The following is a 21,196-nucleotide window of genomic DNA, read 5'->3' as shown; positions in this document are numbered from 1 at the left end:
GTTTCTCCTGGGTGTCAGCTAGTGGGAGAGGTGGAAACGAGAACCAGAGGAATGAGGGGGAAGGGCTTACATTTCTCACGTGCCTTTCATTAAGTAGCTGCCTCGTGTCGAACCGTAGGCAAGCGTTTACCTTGCATCCTTAGTCCAAATTAGTGTCAGTAGAGATTTAGACTTTTCTCCAGTGCTGGAGATTGGATCACATGCACTTTACCACTAGGCTACACTCACAAAGGAGTCTAAGTCCCAGTGGCCCAGGATTGAAATAATCACTTAAAAGCTCTGTTATCATGCATACGTAAGACATTAAACCTTTGTCCATCAGTTACTTCATCTTTAATAACAGAACGTACTTAGACGTTTTATGAGCATTGTTAGTTAACATGACACATGCTGAACGTATTCGCCATTACAATGAATAAAGTAACCACGGCAATTACACTGTACTTTTTATTATAAAAGGGCGAGGAGGACCTGGTCCTTTTTTGACTTCTGAAAGGTTTCCATTGCTAAGTAAGGCCTTATGTAGCATTCCATTTGGGAGCTGAGAAAGCAGAAGATAAAGGAAATGGCATTTGCAAAGATTTTGAAAAGACCCCTGGGAATTCCACCGGGTGGGGGTGCTGCTTTTTCCAAGGCAGTCCGGAGCATGCGCTGCTGGGCACTACGGCTGCACTAGTGGCCTCTGGCCCGGCACACATTCCACGCCCACCCTATGGCGCCATCCGCTCCCTTCTTTCGGGCCCCACCGCGAACGCTTCTTCTCCGCCCCTAGTCAGCAAGGTTCCCCCTGCTGCTCGCGTCGTGCTGGACGTGACAAATGGAAGTCGCACGTCCCACCAGTCCCTTGTAGATGGACAGAGCTTCGGAACAATGGAAGCGGACCGGCCTTCTGGGCGGCGGCCAATAGTAGCTTTGCTGCTTCGTACACTGGGAGCAGCGCCGGGAAGGGGCGGATCCAAGGGCAGGCTCAGGGGCGGAGCCAGGGGCGGGGCGGGCACCCTCCGGTCCTCCCGCAACCGGCGTTCTGCACGCTTCAAAAGCGCACGTCCGCCGCAGTGGTCTCCTCTTCCTCAGGACCGAGCCTCTTGATCCTAACGCGTTGCCAAAATGTCGCTTTCTAACAAGCTGACTTTGGACAAACTGGACGTGAAGGGAAAGCGGGTCGTGATGAGGTAATCTTGTACTGCCGCTCTCACACCCTAAGGCTCTTGCACAGCCTCTCTGGCCCTGGCAAGCACGCTTTTCTGTGCACCCTAAGTTGTGCTTAGTTTTCAGCTGGGTCTCGGGGGTCCTGGGTTAGCAGAGCAGGGGTGTCCATCTCACCCCGTTGGGGCAGATACTGTCCGGGTTTGATGCTTCCTAACTGCTTCTAGCATGAAAAGCGACCAATAGTGTCCTTTGGGGAGTGGATCCCACCGAGAAAGGGTTCAGATTCCCAGGAGTCAATCCTTTTCCCATTTCTGAAATGCAGCTTCATCTCCTGTAACGAGACGGGACCTAATACTTATCCTGTAAATCTCTAGGCCCTAGTGGAGGGACCTTGAAAGGTCATTTAGCTAATTTCCCTTCCCCCACGGTCTTTGGACCATTTCTGACGAATTCGAAACCGCCCACGTTTCATTGGTCCCGGTACAAAAAGATTTCTTCCCCGGAGGATGTTGCTCGAAATGCTCAGGAGTGGAGGTCTCTCTCCCCAAAGAATTGTGGGTGGGAAGGTGAGGCCCACTGGATGAAGCTCTGTACAGCTTATATAACAGGCCTCTGCTGCCCTACCTTGCAGTTGGACTCCTGGCCTTGCTTGGGGTTTGCATCAGGGTTGTGACACATACAGGGTGTGGCCGCCCAGAGTTGGAGGCTTCTAACCTCACCCTCAGAGGTGGCTCGAGAAGCAGGATGTTAGTTAAAGTGAGGAAGGCTCCACGCACATGGCACTCTTTTCTTAGTCGGCCCACGTGGATCCCTGGTCATTTATCAAGTTGGCTTCTCCCTTACCTGACAGAATTTACTAGCGTGTATGGGGCTTACACCTTTCTGCCTTTCTTAATTTATAATGTGTTTTCAGGAGTGAAGGATGATGATGAGATACGTAACTGATGAACTCGGCTGTAGGACTCAAGGATGGTAATTTTGAAGGGCCATAGATAATCGCAGTGACTGCTGCCGGCTTGACCTTTTTTGGAAGCAGTTGATTGATTGGCAGTGTGTGAATGACGTAATCCTGGTCCCTTTCACAATTTGGGCCAGTTCGAATGAGGGCATCTTTTAGATATTATCACTCGTGTAAGGGAGCAGAGGCTAGCCTACCTCTCCAGCTAGGAGTGAGAGAACTGTACAGCCACATATTTTGTCGTAGCCAATATTATTTGGCAGGTGACCCTTTCATGCTGTGCAGATAACCAGAACCCAGTGCTCATACAAAATACTCCTGTTGTCTCAAACAGGACAGACCTTTGTAATCCCGATGGAGTAGAGATCCCAGCCACCCTCGGGTTAAAGGGCAGGTTCTAGCTCTTCATGCTGCTCCAAGGAAATGAAATTAACCCCGTGAAACTAAGAAGGTAGATGTTGGCCTGCAACTAGCATAAAAAGGTTTAAAATAACTTGTACCTCCACTGGCTTGAGACTGGCCCTTCCAGATGCGTGCAGCTGCTGAAAGACAGTGGGACATTGTGTTCACCTTCCCGTAATTGCAGTTCTTCTCTTACAGTTAAGGAATTAACTCTGGTTGGGGGTAAGAATGGAGTAAACAGTTTTTTCTCCCGTTGTACCAAGTCAAATTTCACTTAACACAGGTTAGCCTTGAGCCTTGAAATGATTGGCTAGTCCAGTTTTGCGGATGGAGATGTTCAAGGTTATTGAACTAGCAGTATGATAATTGATGTCGCGTTGAAAGTCACTGAACTCTCAAGGTTGTGGTAGAACTGGGACTAGAATTTAGGTCTCATAGCCACCAATCAGATTCTCTAAACTCTTGGATATGATGACCCAGGGACAGTTTGAAATTGACTGTGTCTGGGGTTTACAATCTCTTTTTCTTTTGTATGGATACATTGTACTTGTTTTTAAGGCCACACTGGCAAAGTTGCTTTGTTTCTGCATTATCAATGCTTCTTGAATAGGGAGTTGCATTGTAGGCTTAGATTTTAGAGCAGTCTGGGCAGCCATGCCTGGGTGAGCTCAATACCTTCTTGTTTCAGTGCTTTGTAGTTATTGGCAGTGCTTCAGAAATGGGGCCTCTGGAGGAGTGGCTGTTTCACTTGCCTCCTTTCTGCCCTGTAGAAGGATAGATATTTGTCTCCTGACTTGTCTAGTCCTTTGGTTTGAATTGGCAAGGGAAGTTGATTTGTTGGGGTAATTTATTTTTGATGTGCTGGGGAATCAACCCGTAGGTATTTTATGCTTGAGCGCTCTCCCACTCAGTCACCCCAGCTCCTTTTGGGGCAGCTTTAAAATAGCCAGAAACCCCAACAGGTTCCACTAACAGTTTTTTTCCTTCCCTCCAACTCCTGTTGATTTTACAAGGTCATTTGAGTAAATTTCCCGCTGATTTCTGCCCTGTCATTTCCTTTCTTTCCACTCACAGGTTACTAGTCATCCTTTGCTTGCTGGTGAAGTACTTCTCTTTTTCTTGTACCTTCCTGTTTTGTTTTTAATTTAAATTATTTTTTCCAAACTCACTGGTTTTGTTGTGACTTACAAAGCAACAATCCTGGTGGAAAGAAAGAAAATGGAATCACGGGTGTAATTTAGCAGTCAGACCACGTGGCACCAGTGGGCATGGTTCCTCTGAGCGTTTAGTAGAACTAACTGGCCTTGAAACTGGGAGATTTCAATAAAGAGATGTTTTTGTTTTTTGTTTTTTTGTTTTTGGTTTTCGAGACAAGGTTTCTCTGTGTAGCTCTGGCTGTCCTGGAACTCATCTGGACCAAGCTGGCCTCTGATTCAGAGATTCACCTGCCTCTGCCTCCCAAGTGCTAGGATTTAAGATTCGATATTCTAACTTAGTGGTTTTTTAAAAATTAATATTTTGCAATAATTTCAAATTTCTAGGAAATTGCAAAGATTGTACAGAAATTCAGTTTTTCCCAGTGGCTGCATAGCACATAATTGTAGGTCAAAGTCAGAAGTAGGAATTTGACATTGGTGGAAAGGGTGTTTAGTTCTCTAGCGTTTTATCATAGGTAGATTTGTATAACCACTACCTCAAGCAAACATAGGATTGTTTGATCACCACTAAGATGTCTCCTCTCTGTTACTTGATTCTAATCATGCCCTCCACTTTTAATCCCCAGTGATTTCTGACCTGTGCTCTATTTTAATACTTGTCATTGCAAAAGCATGGCATATACAGATTAATAGAGTGTAACTTTTGGAGATGCACTCTTTCACTCAACGTTCATTTAATAGTTATCCAAGTTGGTACATGTACCAACAGTATATTCCTCTGAATTGCTGGATATTTTTTCACAGTATGGGTGTATCGTAGTTGAATCATTCATCCAACCATTGAATGCTATCTGGGTTGTTGCCAGTTTGAGGTTTTTACAAAAGCTGCTATGGATTTTTTTTGAGGGGGTGTCAGTCTTGGTTTGACCACATGGGTCTTGGGTAAGACACCTAGAATTGGGCTTGCAAGCATTTTGCAACTGAGCCATCCCATGTTTAACCTTTTGAGGCATCCCCAGATAGCTTTCCAAAGGTGCTCACCATTTCACATTCCTGCTAGGAATGTGGTCAGTTTTTCTGCATCCTCACCAGTATTGGGTGGTAGAAAAACTGGCAGAAATGAATATATATACTAAGGAGGTATTTTAGCTATCAGATGTTATTAAAACAGGAATTTCATGCTGGGAGAAGAAAAGCTTGGGCTATTTTCCTGCAAAGTTACACCTTACACAGACAAAGATGGCTCAGTGGTGGGCAGCTTTCTGAAGATGGATTTGGAGCGCCACTGGATTTCTTTGTGTCTTATGGGGGTAACATTAAATCAGTGTCTTTCTGCTTTTTTTTTTTTGCTATTAATGTGGCTCTTTTAATTGGCTTATCAGCAAAGGGTGGATAAGAGGCACGGATTGTCACTGCAAGTTTGGTAGTTGTCATTTTTTTTTCTTTTCTGAGACAGGGTTTCTCTGGCGCTTTGGAGGCTGTCCTGGATCTAGCTCTTGTAGACAGACCATGTTGGCCTCCAACTCACAGAGATTCACTTGCCTCTGCCTCTGAGTGCTGGGATTAAAGGCGTGCACCACCACTGCCTGGCTACAGTTGTTGTTTTTTTAATTTAGCCGTTCTGATGTGTGTAGTGATACTTGACCTTGTCCTTAGGCAAAGCTTGAGTATTCCTCGGACCTTGAGAAAAAGGTGCGCATTATATACAGAAATAAGTGGGATGCGTAGGGAAGGCTCTTCCCTGGAATCCTCAGAAGAAAAGCTAGTGCAGGCAGAGGTGTGGGTCTAGGAGAGGATAGGTAAAGGTTGAAGTCATCAAGAGGGCAGCGAGAGAACTAATCCAGTTTTCATAAGTAAGCTGATGCCATCAGAGCTTGGACAGAAGCCACAGAGGTTTGGGTATTTCAGCCCAAAGGCATTCCTTCTTAGGTTTTGGTGGCAGCGCTGTTTCTCCTATGCAGTTAACCCTTGTGTCCATTAGCCTTCCTGGGAGGCTGTGAGAGGCTCATGGTAATAGGATACTTGATCCACTTTGGTCTGAACTTTAAGGCTGGCAAGGACCTGCTCAGGATATTTAAAGAGGATGCCTGAGGTGCCAGAAACCAGCTAAGAGTGTATTTCGTTGTTCAGAGGCATAGTGCCATTTAATTTTAAAGGCTTCCTTAAATCTGAATCAAGGACTATGTCCCTTAAACTCCTTGGTGAGCCGGATTAGTGTTCAGCGCATGGAGGAAACCTGTGGTCTGCAGGACTTGGGGTCACTGCTCAGACAGGAAGAAAGAACAGTGAAGAGCTTTGCAAAGGGGAGTTTCACAAACAAGGACAGTAGCAGTCCTGTCGCCCGTATCGTAGTCCCTAGATGTTTTTTCAGTAATGATTTTAATATGGTTGATCTGTCAAATAACACTTCTAGTTTGGAGAATCATTAACATAAAATAACAGCCAACACTTGCTTGATACTATGTCACTTCTAAGCCTTCTATCATTCACTAACTTGAGTTAGATACTAGAATCACTTCTCAGATTTAAGAAAAATTAATAAGCTGGGCAGTGGTGGTGCAGAGGCAGGTGGATTTCTGAGTTTGAGACCAGCCTGATCTACAGATTGAGTTCTAGGGCAGCCAAGGCTACACAGAGAAATCCTGTCTAGAACCACCCTTCCCCCCAAAAAGAAAAATGAATTAAAAATGGTCTTAGTGGATGTATTGGTACAGTAATCTAATACTTAATCTCAGCATTTATTCAGGAGATGAAAGCAAGCTAGATTTTACGAGTCTGTCTCAATCATGGCAGGCTTCGACATTAAAATCAGCCACAGTACAGGAAATAGCCCTGGGTTCAGTCCCCAGCAACACCACAGAAAAGAATAAGGCAGTAATCCGTTAGGCCAGTATATTACTAGCTTTCATTTTAATCACTTGCCTTCCACTTGTCTGTCTGTCAGTGGGCATAGGCACATTTCACTCCTTTTTTTCCCCTCAGGTTCTTTGAAAGTGACTATTATATCAACTGGATACTGGGGCCTAGGTTTTTTCCTATTCTTAGTGTGCCAGATATTCTCTGAAAAGAATGAAATGGAATTCTCTTGATGTGTTTTATTTTTGAATTTCTTTTCTTTTTTTTTGGGAAATGTTTTTACAAGGAGCCAGAATCGGTATCAAAAGAATTAGAATCAAGGTATATTACACATCGTCACCTCCACAGACTGCTATAGATATCACCAGGCTAAATAGAGAATACCAGGCTAAAATAAATGCATTTAGGTGTAATTACATTTAGCTTCCCAGATCTCCTGGACAAGTTCTTGTAGTTTGAAACTTTTTTTTTATTTTATAAATTTATAAAGAATACTTTTCTCTTGTTTCTTTTTAAGCCTACAGCACCCGGTATTCCCAGGCGGTCTCCCATCCAAGTACTAACCAGGCCCAACCCTGCTTAGCTTCCGAAATCAGACGAGATCGGGCGCGTTCAGGGTGGTATGACTGTAGACTAGTTTGAAATGTTTTAAAAACTATTTGCTACATATCTAAAAAGGTTTCCATATACTCAAATTTCTTTGAAATGAGCACGTTTGTGTGAGCAGTTCAAGAACATGTACCTATACCGCAGGATCATCGTCTGGCCCATCCCTCCCTTCCAAGTGACTGAGTACTGTCTTCATTTAATAGTTTTAAAATGACATTTACTATTTAGTGTGTGTGTGTGTGTGTGTGTGTGTGTGTGTGTGTGTGTGTGTGTGTACATAGACTGTACATATCAAGGCAAAGGTGTGGAGCTCAGAGGACAACTTGCAAGAGTTGGTTTTCTTCTACCGCATGGGTCTTGGGGATAAAACTCAGGTTGTCAGACTTGGCACCAAGTGCCTGTACCCCTTGAGCCATCTTGCCAACCTTCTTTTAATGCCTCTTATTTTAAAGGTGAGATTTGAACTTTTGAGGTTCAAACTTTTGAGGGACCAAGAAGTTGATCATTACTCTGAAACTGAAGCCTTTTTCTTTTCTAGGGTGGACTTCAATGTTCCTATGAAGAACAACCAGATAACAAATAACCAAAGGTAAGATTACTGCTAAACCCAGCTTGGGTTTAAGATGTAGGAGTACATGGGATGTAGATTTCTTTCTTTCCATGCTGGGGAATACAGCAACTGAAGCCATAAAACTTTGTTTGGTCTATACTAACCTGCTTTCTTATCATTGTGAATTGGATTATTCTCAATTTATGAAAACTCCTGGAAAGAAGTCACCTATTCCGGGTGTGGTGGTGCATGACTTTAATCCCAGCACTTGGGCAGCAGAGGCAGGTGGATCTCTGAGACTAAAGCCAGCCTGGTCTATAGAGAGTTCTGGGACAGCCAGGTCTATAGAGAGACCTTGTCTCAAAACAAACAAAAATTCTAGCTTGTCTATGATGCTAGTGCTTGGAAGGCTGGATGTAGGAAGTCATGTAGCACGAGCTACAAAGCCAGTTTCGGGCCATTCTAGGCTATCCTAAAACTTTCCACAGCAAACCAAAATGAGTGAGGGGTTTTTGTATAATACTTGAGAATTAATAAAACATACACTATGATTCTTAAGAATTAATAAAAATATCTTAAGACAACCAAACAGAAAACTCCAGACTACCCTCCCCCTAAAAATCCTTCACTATCAGCAAAACATCCTGAGAAAGTTCTCCTTGTTTTAAAAAAAAATTCAAGGAATTTGGGAGTCAAAGGTTAATTGACTTGCAAAACAAACTGCAAGAGAAGGATTTTAATATCAATGTTGGTTTTCAAGATAAGGTTCCTCTGTAACTGTCCTGACTGTCCTGGAACTTGCTTTGTAGACCAGGCTGGCCTCAAATTCACTGAGATCCTTTGCTTCCTGAGTACTGGAATTAAAGGTGTGCACCATCACTGGCCGGCAATATCAGTCATTTCTAAGCTTACATGTAGATTTGCCAGAATTTGTTCTAAGTAGCCCAAATGAGGTATTTTTTGTGGGAACGTTTGGCTTGCCTTTAGCCCTCTAAAAAAAATCAGAAGACTTGAGAAGTAACCCTTTCAGTCAGTTTAGCTCCCTCGTGTCTTGGGTGCTAACTTCAGAAGCAGAATTTCTTTATAAAGATATATTTTTATATGAGAGAGAATATGTATGGGGGGGTATTGGTGCACTGTGTGAAGTTGCCTGTGGAGCGCACAGAGGGTATTAGATACACTGAAGGTGAAGTTAAGAGGTAGTTGTAAGCCAGCTGATATGGCTGCTGGGAACTGAACGCAGGTCCTCTAGAATAGCTACAAGCCTTAACCACTGAGCAATTTCTCCAGTGCCTGTGTAGAAGCACTGTTGTTGCTTTTTGAAAATTATGAGAAAGATTTTATTTCAAAACATTTTTTCTGAGACAGTGTGTCAGCTTTTGCTGAGCTTGAGCTTGGAGTCCTGCCTCAGCCTTCCAGGTGTTGGGTTCCAGGCATATGCTTTAATACCTGGCTCTTTATTTTTTATATTAAATTCTTTTAATTTATTTATGTACACCTGCATATCAGAAGAGTGCATCAGAACCTATTATAAATGGTTGTGAGATGTGGTTGGGAATTGAACTCAGGACCTGGAAGAGCAGCCAGTGTTCTTAACCACTGAGCCATCTCATCAGTCCCAAATTGAGTTTTTTTTATTTTTTATTTTTCGAGACAGGGTTTCTCTGTGGCTTTGGAACCTGTCCTGGAGCCAGTCCTGTAGACCAGGCTGGTCTCGAACTCACAGAGATCCGCCTGCCTCTGCCTCCCGAGTGCTAGGATTAAAGGCGTGCGCCACCACCGCCCGGCGAGTTTTTTTTTTAAAAAAGATTTATTTTATGTGTATGTAGAGTCCTCATTTTTTTCCTCCATTCATCTGCTGATGGGCAACGAGGTGAGGTCTTCATTTTAGCCATTGTGAACAATGCTACGATAAACTTGGGCGTGCAGATATCTTTCTGTATGCTAATTTCATTTCCTTTGGGTTCATGCCAAGTGGCTCTGGTCACAAAGGTATCCTCTACCTAGCAACTACCCACACTTCAGACCTTTAGAAGGGAGCAGGTGTTGGTCATGCATTGCCTGGCTTATCCAGAGGATAGAAACAGTGATCAGTTGTTTTCGAGAGAATGGGGGGGAACGCTTTAAGAGCCAAGATTGTTGGTTTATAGACATGGCCTCATGTGTTCCAGACTGGCCACAGTTGCTGTTCTGAGGATGATCTTAAACTTTGATCCTCTTTCTTCTCCCTCCCAAGGGCTGGGATCCCAGGTGTGCAGCACCGTGTGCAGTTTGCCCCGCTGCTGATTGTCTTTGCATGCCCAGCTTTGTGCATTACCAGCCCCTAGAAGCCAAGGGCTAACCTCCCCTGCAGGTCCTGCTGTAGATTGCAGGTGGCTAAGTTCTTTTCTACATGAGGAACAGGTCTATAATGAGACTGGAGTTCCAGGTGGTAGGTTTTATCATGTCTGTCTTCTCCTGAATACAAACCTGAATTCTGCAACCCTCAGACTTGAGGAAACTTTGTATTTTACAAAGTTACTGTTTAAAATGGTTCTCACTAATTCCTAGGAAGAACGTTGTTCCTGTCTTCTGTCTTCTCTTGCTTATAGGATCAAGGCTGCTGTCCCAAGCATCAAATTCTGCTTGGACAATGGAGCCAAGTCAGTTGTCCTTATGAGCCACTTGGGCCGACCTGATGGTGTTCCCATGCCTGACAAGTACTCCCTAGAGCCAGTTGCGGCAGAACTCAAGTCTCTGCTGGGCAAGTAAGTACAGGGCTCCGGTGCTGGTGAGCTCCGGGGGTAGGTAAGGCCTGCTGTCACTGCTTCTCAGCTTTCAGCTTGCTCCAGTCTTCATTGCTTGTTCCTCCCTCCCCCCCAGGGATGTTCTCTTCTTAAAGGATTGTGTGGGCCCAGAAGTCGAGAATGCCTGTGCCAACCCAGCAGCTGGCACTGTCATCCTGCTGGAGAACCTCCGCTTTCATGTGGAGGAAGAAGGGAAGGGAAAGGATGCTTCTGGGAACAAGGTAGGACCTGTGCTTTTGATATTCTTGGGCCTTAGGATCTGAATTTGTGTGAGGCCACGAGTAAAGGATAGTGGAAGCTTACCTTGATTATTCCCAAACACCTTTTGAAATTGACTATACCATACTTGTAAAAAGGTACAAATGCGGGCCACGGATGGAACTCAGGGTAGTGTGCATTGCCCTGGGTACAACCCTCAGCACGGTAGAAACCAAAACAATTATTTAAACGCACAGCGTGATGAGTTACCAGTTGTCGCAGAGCAGAGTACACACACTATATAATCACTCCCCAGTGAGGGAAGGAAATGTGACCAGCACCGCAGAAGCTCTCTTCCTATTCACTTTTTGAAATGCCTTTGAAAAGTACCTGAATGCTCAGGTAACCAGAGTATTCAGGGAATGTAATGGTCGTGGTGAGTTTACTTAAGGCCTGGGACTTAAGGCATTTCTTTCTTGGGTGGTGTAGGAGGGTGACCTTGAACTCTTGATCTCTTCCACCTTCCCAGCGATGGGTTTACCGAGCTGTCCTCTGACCTGACTCAAGGCTTTCTCTCATGAAAAGTAGTGTTTTCATCCTCATTTCCTAAGCAAACAAATCTTAGTGTGAGAAGATTGGGTTTCGGGCAGGCAGACATTTTGTTTAAGTTAGTGGTGCTGTTGCTAGACTTTATAGTTTAGGCAATTAGATCTGCAAGCTTTTTCTACAAAGAACCAGATAGTAAATATTGGAGGCTCTGTGAGTCCTGTAGTCAATTGCAATTGTATACAGTCTGGATCTACTCACATGCCATTGTCAAAGGCTGTAGACAATCCACAAGACTGGTCGCTAGGCTTAACAACAGACTTCAATTATTAATTTTTTTTTTGGTATTTTTGAAACAGGGTTTCTCTGTGTAACAATTCTTGCTTTCCTGGAACCCACTTGTAGACCAGGCTGGCCTTGAACTCACAGGGATCCACCTGCCTCTGCCTCCCAAATGCTGGGATTAAAGGCGTGCACCACCACCGTGAGACCTCAATTATTGAATGTTAAAACTGCCTCGCTGAGCAGGGTTTTATGTTTGACCTTTGGTTAGCTAAGGGCACGCCCTAGTACTTTCCCCTCTTTGGGTCTTTAAAGAAGAAAGAACTAGACGCTCTGAAGGTATTTATCAGTCCCCCTTTGACTTCTGACATTTCTTAAGGTCATCTGGTGTGCCGCTCTCAGTTTCTTTTCTTAGCAGCACAGGCCCTGAGCTGGCCCCACCATGCTTTGGCGTAGTCTTTCTACAGTACTACTCAAGTGCTAACCTAAAATTCAGTGCCCTTTTAAACTGAAACTCAAGATGCCCAAACTCTAGTGCTTAGAAATGGCTAGAGGCAACTGGAAAGTTGATACGGAGTGTTTTATTTAGGAATCAATCAACTATGCTAGTCTCTGACTTTTAGTTAATTTCCTAATTAACTATTAACTAGTTTATTTACTAACTTATTAGTTAATTTACTATTATTTTTATTAGTTATTTACTATTATTAGTTAATTTACTAATTAACTATTAACTAGTTAATTCAGTCTCATGGCTTAGAATGCCTGAAATTGCAGGAACCAGTCATAAGTTCAAAATGGACACAAATGAAATGAAGACAATTCAGTTTTAAAAGCTTATTTTTTTTTCTTTGGTTTTTCGAGACAGTGTTTCTCTGTAGCTTTGAGCCTGTCCTGGAACTAGCTCTTGTAGATCAGGCTGGCCTCAAACTCCCAGAGATCCGCCTGCCTCTGCCTCCTGAGTGCTGGGATTAAAGGCGTGCGCCACCACTGCCCGGCCTAAAAGCTTATTTTTATAGGCTCTGTGAGCTCTGGAAGAGCAGCAAGTTGCTCTTAACCACTGGGACATCTATCCACTCCCATACTTGAATGCTGTTTAGTGTGTTCACATGGTTATTTTTAGAGTTACATTACCTCCCTTGTACCCATTGCTTGGTCCAATTTTCTCTCATTCTTTTTGTTTAGTTTTAAATTTTTTATCACATATTTAGTATTTGTGTGTGTACATGTGTACAGTTTTCAGAAGGAAGCAATGGAGACAGGAAATGACCAAGGGACCTGGAATATTTGGGAGAAGGAATAGACCTTGCTGCTAATACTAAAACTTTCCTACGAACTCAGGATTTTAAGATGTTCAAGAGGATTCTTGGTGGCCAGAAATGCTTCTGAAATTGTTTTTGGAGCCATTAATATTTCCTATGTTGAATTTTCCTTTTTGAATTTTTTTTCTGCAGATTAAAGCTGAACCAGCCAAAATTGATGCTTTCCGAGCCTCACTGTCCAAACTTGGGGATGTCTATGTCAATGATGCTTTTGGTACTGCACACCGAGCCCACAGGTACTGAGAGCTTTGTCAGTACTACTAGGCAGAATACAGTGATCTTGGATGCTTGAGCAGCTCAAATTCTATTCTTGTGATTAAAAAGTCAAAACATCAATAGCAGCTTATGGGGAGAAAGGGTTTGTGTGATTTGTCACAATCCATCGAAAGAAATCAGGGAAGGAAGCTTGGCTTACTTGCTTATTCACTGGTTTTTATTCAGCTTTTTGTTTGAGGCAGAGTCTCATTTTGTAGCACTAGATTGGCTTAGAACTCATTATGCAGACCAGGCTGCCCTTGGACTCAGACATATACCTGCCTCTGCATCCCAAATGTTGGGATTAAAATAAGCATGGGTTCCCATGCTACCAGTGCTAGCCAGTTTTCCAGTCCCACCAGCCTAGGGATGCTATCACTCATCCTGGGTTGGGCCTTTCTACATCAATTAGCAATCAAAACAATGCCTCACAAACTTGCCCACAGGTCAATTTGATCAAGAGGTTCCTTCTTCCAGGGGACTCTAGAATGAGCTAAATTAAGAAAATCCCAAGACACATCCATCCTTTGAACTTTTGTCTCTACTTATCTGTCCCATGTTAAATATCTTGATTCAAAGTGGAAATAGAGACAAAATGTTTGGGAGTGGTAAAACATTTTGTGAAGCTGCAGGAAGAGATTTCTTTAACTTTATTGATTTTTATTTGAGAATATTATATCAAAATATCTATTTTCTTATCAACTGTGATTCCACCTTTGATCTGTTAACTATTAACTGGGTATCTATAAACTTAACATATTTTACCTACATGTTTATCTGTACCATGTGCATGCAGTCCCCTCAGAAGCAAGAAGTGGGGGCATCTGATCCCCTGGAGCTGGAGTTATTAGAGGGTTTTAAGCTCCCATGTGGGTGCTGGGAATGAACCGAGGTCCTCTGTAAGAGCAGCAAGTGATCTTAGCCACTAACTGGGTACTTTATTATTTTATTTATAAATTCTTCTCTCATTATATCCCATTCATGGTTTCCCCACCCTCCACTCCTCCCACTTCTCCCTCCCATTTTCCTTTCCCCAGATCCACTCCTGTTTCCCTTCCTAAAAAAGAGGCCTTCCAGGGATAACAGCTGGACATGGCATAACAAGTTACAATAGGACTAGGCACATACCCTCATCAAGAATGGACGAGGCAACTCAGTAGGAGGAAGAAGAGTCCCAAGAGCAGGCAAAAGACTAAGAGACACCCCTACTCCTACTGTTGGGATTCCCACAAAAACACCCAGCTACATAGAACCTAGCTCAGATCCTGGGTATGTCAAATTCCACCTCAGTCCATTGCTCTTTTTTATTTAGCCTTGGTTGTAAAATTAGTCTGAAATGCATCTAAGGGATGAAGCCATGGTCTCTTAGTGTCTCAAGTGGTAAAAGCATTTTAGTGGTAAGGAGCTGGCGTCTGGGTCTAGGAAAAAATGGTAGAATTTGACTGGATTTTGAATACATTTGTTTTTTTTTTCCCTCCTAGCTCCATGGTGGGTGTGAATCTGCCACAGAAGGCTGGTGGATTTTTGATGAAGAAGGAGCTGAATTACTTTGCCAAAGCTTTGGAGAGTCCTGAACGACCCTTCCTGGCAATATTGGGAGGGTAAGAAGAATACTTTAGGATCATGTTTTGGTGGATAGTGTTATCCTGGGAACCAATCATAACTTGGGTGGTTTATGGTCAGCCTGCTCAATCACATTGGGTAACTGAGAATTTAATAAAGGGACTGTTGAGGTGAGGATGGGGTTTAGGGAAGCCCCTCAATAGTCTGGGGCTAATAAGAGCTATCAATCCAGAGAGGTAGTCGGTGGAAAAAGGTCTTTAGTCAGGGGATAAAGGACTGGTCATCTGTTAGAGGGAACCAGGGAAAGATATTTGGGCTTTTTCTTCAATTTTCTGCTAGGGTACTCCCTACACACACCACTTATTGGCCCAGTTTGTCTGGAAAGCAGAAGACATGTGAGCCTCTTAATGTGGTCTATTTAGGTCAGCTTCGTGGACAGAAAAGAGTAGAGAAGGGCAGAAAATGGTTCCACAGGGAAATATGGAGAAAGCCCTTGAAGATGGTCATGGGGCTCTTTTTCCCCCTTTAAGATATTTCTCATACCCCAGGCTGACCTTGAAATTGCTTTGTAGTTCAGGCTGGTCTTGAGCCCTGACACTCCTACTTCAGCTTCCTGAGTGTTAGGATTACATACTTGTGCCACAGCTAGCTCTTCAAGGCTCTTCTTAAAACAGTTTCAAAGTTGGTATATTATAACCTGGCAGGGCATAACTAAGAACTTCTGTGTTTAAAGTATCATTTAGACTTAATTCTCCAGATCATGTACCTATTTTATGTTCTTATGGGCAAAGGCAGTGTGTGCATAAGTGTAATGTTTAGCCGAAAAACTTTCAGAAGTGAAGGATGAGAAAGCTGCCTTTCCGGTGGCATAGCTGCTTGGGCAGCCTCTCTCTGGACCATGACCCTTCTCTGGCCTGGGATTTTTCCCTTCCAAATGAGTAAGCATACTCAGCAGTTTCTCATGAAAACTGACTCTGGAACTGGGTGTCAGTTTCACGGAGCAAGAACATGGTTGCTCTCTAGGCTTCATGAGTCCTGTTTTAGAGGCCTAAAAATAACCCAGATAGGTATAGATTTTTGTGTTGTCTTGCAAAAAGGTTAGTTCTTAGAAACATGGACTCTTGTTTACTGAGTTAAAGGCATCAGACTCTGGCCTCTGGCTTCTTCAAATTAGCATTTAAGCTGTCTGGGTTGACTCTTAGGTTTCTGAAGACCTGGAATATGGGAGTGAATGCCACCTACTGGCATGATCAGGTTTTGGAATAAGACCGAAACACAGCAGTCTATTTTAACCACAGGACATATGTTGTAAGATCTCTGAACACTTGAAGTCAAGGATAGCACAAACCCTAAAGAATAGACTGTTTTTTCTGGGTCTGCAGGCAGCAAGCAGAGGGACAGATGGGGCCTGGCATGGGTTTTGGATACCTTATGTCATGTTCACAGTGTCACGTCTCCTCATACTGTCTAGTTAACTGGAGACTAAGTATGCAAATGTGAGTCTATGGAGACCATTTCCATGCAGGCCATCAGTTACTAATCTGGTAATCTGGATTTTGAATTTTGGATGAGGGTGTGGTGATAAGGAAGGTCTTGTTTTTCTGTTTTTATGGTACTGAGGATCAAATGCAGGGTTTTACCCGTGGAAAACAGGTGTTTTTATATTTAGCTATACCCTTAACCCCAGAAAAATCTTTTTTCAAGACAGAGTTTCTCTGTAACTTTAGATCCTGTCCTGGAACTAGCTCTTGTAGACCAGGCTGGCCTCGAACTCAGATCCGCCTGCCTTTGCCTCCCGCATGCTGGGATTAAAGGCGTGCACCACCACTGCCCAGTGAGAATATTATTTTTTAAGCCCTTGTTTTGGAGCTACCTTCAAAGGATTTATTCAAAGTATGGAATGTGGAGAAACATGGCCAAGCTTTTGCTGTTTGGGGGCATTTTCTTGTCTCCTGCTGTGTCTCTGAGTTTAACACTGTACTCATCAATTGTGTGCTTGTGGTGATGAGTCTTGCTTTCCCTTCTAGAGCTAAAGTTGCAGACAAGATCCAGCTGATCAATAATATGTTGGACAAAGTCAATGAGATGATCATTGGTGGTGGAATGGCTTTTACCTTCCTTAAGGTGCTCAACAACATGGAGGTAGGAAACCAGTGGCAGGTGGCTGGGAAATGGCTCCGTAGTGATAGCAGTTTATGGGAATTCAATGTGAGTCCTAAAACCGTTTTCATCTCATCTGAAGTTACTTGTCTTTGGTTCCTGTATTACTATATAGTTATGGTCCAGTCTGTTTTGGGTCAGTCATGTTCTTGGTTCAGAGGCTGAACTTCATCTCCTGACTCTCTTGTGTAGATCGGAACTTCTCTGTATGATGAAGAAGGAGCCAAGATTGTCAAAGATCTCATGGCTAAAGCTGAGAAAAATGGTGTGAAGATTACCTTGCCCGTTGACTTTGTCACTGCTGACAAATTTGATGAGAATGCCAAGACTGGCCAAGCTACTGTGGCCTCTGGTATACCTGCTGGCTGGATGGTGAGTCAATCATGTGTTTAGTTATGTAATGCTCAGAAACTTGGGAGCGGGAGCAGTCATTCATTTAGCAGATACTTTTTGTGGCACTGGAGATCCAGCTGAGTGTTTCACAGGTGTTAAGAAGTGCTCTGCTACTGAGCTGTGCCCCTTCCTCTCAAGAAATTATATTAATAATCTCCATGGAACTCAGTATGGGAAATGTTGCAATGGGCACTTGAGGGCAATTCCGTCAGTATAAATGGTGCTATCAGATTGATGCTGTTTTATCAATAATAGAGCAAATGTACTTTTTTTCAGTGTTTATTTAGCAGCGCTATAATGCTGGAGGTAGAATTCTTCCCCTTCCTGATTTGAACTGTTCTGGATTACATGGCTGTGAGCCATTTAAAGCAAACTATCATGCCGGCAAGGCGGCTCCGTGGGTAAAAGTGGTTTGCTACACAAGCCGGATGGACCTGAGCTATATTTCTGAATCCTAAACTGAAGGAGAGAACAGATTTCCAAAAGTTGCTTTCTGACTTCTTCATGGCATGTGTGTTCCCCACAATCCAATGCCCTGTGTGACCTCTAGGCCCCATATACATGTAGATATACACTTACATGAAGAGAAGCATAAATCATGTAGATATACACATACATGAAGATAAGTATAAATCATATAGACTAGGCAAGATGGCACTCACTCACCTTTAATCCTTCTGCTCTGGAGGGAGTGCTAGGCATCTGAGTTTGAGGTGTGCCTAGTCTACATAACAAATTCCAGGCCAGTCAAGTGTATATAGTGAGATCCTATCTAAAAACAAACAAACCCAAAACAAAAAGACAGTCTTGAGCCCTATTTTAGGCCTACTAAATCAGAAACCCTAGGAGTGGGATTCAACACATTGCTTTTGAGCAAGGCTTCCTGGAGATTATGATACATTGAAGGATTGAACTTGATTTATCTGATTCATTGTTTCTCAGTCTCTATTGACATCTCAAATAGTCTTAGCTGTGGCAAGGCCGTGCTTACATTGTGACACATGTAAGGAATCACTAGCTACAAGGCGTCAGTTGTGCTGGCTCCATGTTATGACAACCAACAATGTCTCCAGACATTGGCACATACTTGTTTGACAGGCAGAATCAATATAGGTTGAGAACCACCTATCTTGGCTGCCCTTGAGCAACATGAGGTTTCCCCTTCTTTGATCCATAAAGTAGAATGGTTCTGTCAAAGGGTGTTCGCACAGGCTAAAGGGTACATTTTGATTCTAGTAGAAACTCTGGATGTTTGCTCAGCCTTACATTATGGTTTTGGTGGAGGTGATATGGTCCTAGTAAGTTTTCTTAATGGTTCATCCTCTTGATTCTACTATCCAGGGCCTGGACTGTGGTCCTGAGAGCAGCAAGAAATATGCTGAGGCTGTGGCTCGAGCCAAGCAGATTGTTTGGAATGGACCTGTTGGGGTCTTTGAATGGGAAGCTTTTGCCAGGGGAACCAAGTCCCTCATGGATGAGGTGGTAAAAGCCACTGCTAGGGGTTGCATCACTATCATAGGTAAGGGGTCCTGTGCTAATCTCACACTAATGCAACAGTGGCAGAGCTCTATGCAGGGGAGGCAGAGGGGGAATGTGCTTAATATTTTCTAAATCTCTGATAGTTGATGGAGGTGTCATTCTTAGGGAGTCCTCTTGAGATGCAGTGGGGCGTTCATTAGCTAGCAACCTTTTGGGTTGAACCTTTACAGTTCCGATGCCAAAACACTTTTCTCTGGTCTTCATTCAACAGGCGGTGGAGACACTGCCACTTGCTGTGCCAAATGGAACACAGAGGATAAAGTCAGCCATGTGAGCACTGGGGGTGGTGCCAGTCTAGAGCTGCTGGAAGGTGAGGTTATTCTCTGTTTTGGTTTATTTGAAGGCAGGGTGGGGAACAGTAGCAATCATACTAGCTAGATAGCACAAGCAAAGCACCTGCAATCCACTTGGCGGGAGGCATAGGTAGGAACACATTTTAATTGACCTGGGACCAAGAAAGAATGCAGGAGTGCTTGAACTCCTCCCCTATTTTATCAGTAAGAAAAATAGGGCAGCTGTAGCTTAGTGGGTCTTAAAGTAATGCTGTCTGTGTATGTGCTCTCTCAAAAACAGGTAAAGTCCTTCCTGGGGTGGATGCTCTCAGCAATGTTTAGTATTTTCCTGCCTTTTGGTTCCTGTGCACAACCCCTAAGTCAACTTAGTGTGTTTTCCGCATCTCCATTTGGTGTTAGTGCAAGATTCAGCTAGTGACCGAGATGCAGCACCAGGAACCCTTAAACAGTTGCACAGCATCTCAGCTCGTCCTTCCTTCATCGGGATTTGTCTACATTCTTCAAGATCCCATTTTAATTCCATAGTGACTAAAGCCATTGTGCATTCTAGAGTGCATCTATTTATATTCTGCCTGTAGAAGAAAGTGAGCTATGAAAGCTTAGTCCTCTTTGAGTACCTCTGGTTGGCTTTGTCACTGTTCATGACTCAGCATGGAAATAAGATGAAATTCCAGCTGTAGATTTGGAGAAGTTGATGATCTATTAATAAAGATGTCCGCCGAAACTGGAGTTTTCCTGTCATTTTGTTAGGAAGGGTGAGAATAGAACCTTCGTATGGAATCAAGTATCTATCTACATTTTGAATGGAAGGATTGGCTGTAGTAGTGGGGAGGTGGGATTAGACAGATGCCTATTACTTAGTGAAAGTCTATAGATGTTTCACAACTGGATCTAAACAAAATCAACCCAAACAAGCCTCACCTCATTACTCCCATTCTTGATTCACATTGCCTAGTGTGACCATTGCTTTTCTTGATTCCCATTTCATGGTTCTAAGTACTGAGATTTTCAAACATGCCTATTAATTTCATACTTTGAAGAATGAAATCAACAGCCTGTATTCCACATATACTTCATTCTCAGTATTGTTTTGCCATTGCTATAAATTAGATCAGAAATTTACATTATGAAGGGTCTGAGCATGGTGTTTGCTTATAATTCCTTCACATGGGTAGTGAAGACAGAAGGACAGTTCAAGATCATCCTTGGGTATGTAGTGAGTTAGAGGCCAGTCTCGATCCTATCTCTAGCTTGAAGGTTTACACTATGATTATAAGTGTTATATATGTATGTACTATGCTATATTTTTGCCATTTTTAAAATAATATATCATGTATGTAATGTTATGCCTACGTGTATCCCTGCAGGCCTAAAGAGGGCATCAGCTCTCATGAGTGGTCATGAGCCACCATGTAAATGCTGGGAATTGAACACAGGACCCCTGGAAGAGAGTAACCAGTGCTCTGAAGTGCGGAGCTATCTCTTCAGCCATGTTTTTTTTTTTCCTTGCTGGGCATGATACACAAGTCTTTGATCCTAGCACATAGGGAGTTCCACATCAACCAAGGATACAAAGTGAGACCCTATCTCAAAACAAAAATAATTTTCTCATTTTTTTCCACTACTTCATTCCAACATACACTAAAAGTATGAACATGAAGTATATGGAAACACATCAGATAGCTTTTTTAAGTTTTGAAATCTGGAATCCTTGGTGCCTCTGTTCCAGTTTTCCTGGCTACCCTAGGTTTATTGTAGCCATATTGCTCAGGGCTTTCCTGTATCCCTCTAGGGGTTCTTTTTACCTTTGAAACCGTGTTTCCCCTTCTATTTCTCAGTTTAAGTTTCTTTTTGGATAGTTAATTGTGTTTCTTTTTGACAGCCCTCACTGACCTGGAATTTGTTAGCTAACTCAGGCTGCCCTTCAACTTCCAGTGATCTCTGCCTTTGCCCCCTCCACCCCAGTAGTACTAATGGCAGGAATGCATCACCATGCCTGGCTGATTTACTTTTTATGCAAATCTGGATTTAGTAATTTCCTGAGAAAGACTGCCAAGGAGGAAGTTCTGAGACTTGGTTTGAAATTAGCTGTTCAGCTCTTAAACCTGATTACTAATTTGGCCATGCTTTTATAAACCCTTTGTATCTATGGGGAACTGTATCTCAGATACCAAAATC

General features: G+C 43.2%; 1 protein-coding gene and 1 non-coding gene across 2 annotated transcripts; one reads left to right on the top strand and one right to left on the bottom strand.

The window, feature by feature from the left end:
• Positions 1 to 998: 998 nt before the first annotated feature.
• LOC121444798 (phosphoglycerate kinase 1) lies at positions 999 to 19,742 on the top strand. The gene is made up of 11 exons (XM_041646710.1): positions 999 to 1,172; positions 7,670 to 7,720; positions 10,273 to 10,428; positions 10,544 to 10,688; positions 12,948 to 13,051; positions 14,552 to 14,671; positions 16,661 to 16,775; positions 16,986 to 17,165; positions 18,528 to 18,705; positions 18,937 to 19,035; positions 19,299 to 19,742. Exons 1-11 carry the CDS (start codon positions 1,108 to 1,110, stop codon positions 19,337 to 19,339), a joined length of 1,254 nt encoding a protein of 417 aa, XP_041502644.1. The 5' UTR covers positions 999 to 1,107; the 3' UTR covers positions 19,340 to 19,742.
• Positions 7,038 to 7,156, bottom strand: LOC121444820. Its single transcript, XR_005973826.1, has one exon. It is a non-coding gene; the product is annotated as a 5S ribosomal RNA (ribosomal RNA).
• Positions 19,743 to 21,196: the final 1,454 nt, after the last annotated feature.

This window comes from Microtus oregoni, unplaced genomic scaffold, assembly GCF_018167655.1.
Source record: "Microtus oregoni isolate MIOR12 unplaced genomic scaffold, Mior012 000142F_ref0000161, whole genome shotgun sequence".
NCBI lineage: Eukaryota > Metazoa > Chordata > Mammalia > Rodentia > Cricetidae > Microtus > Microtus oregoni.
The sequence above is the reverse complement of the archived record's forward strand: the minus strand, read 5'-3'. Positions and strand labels throughout refer to the sequence as shown.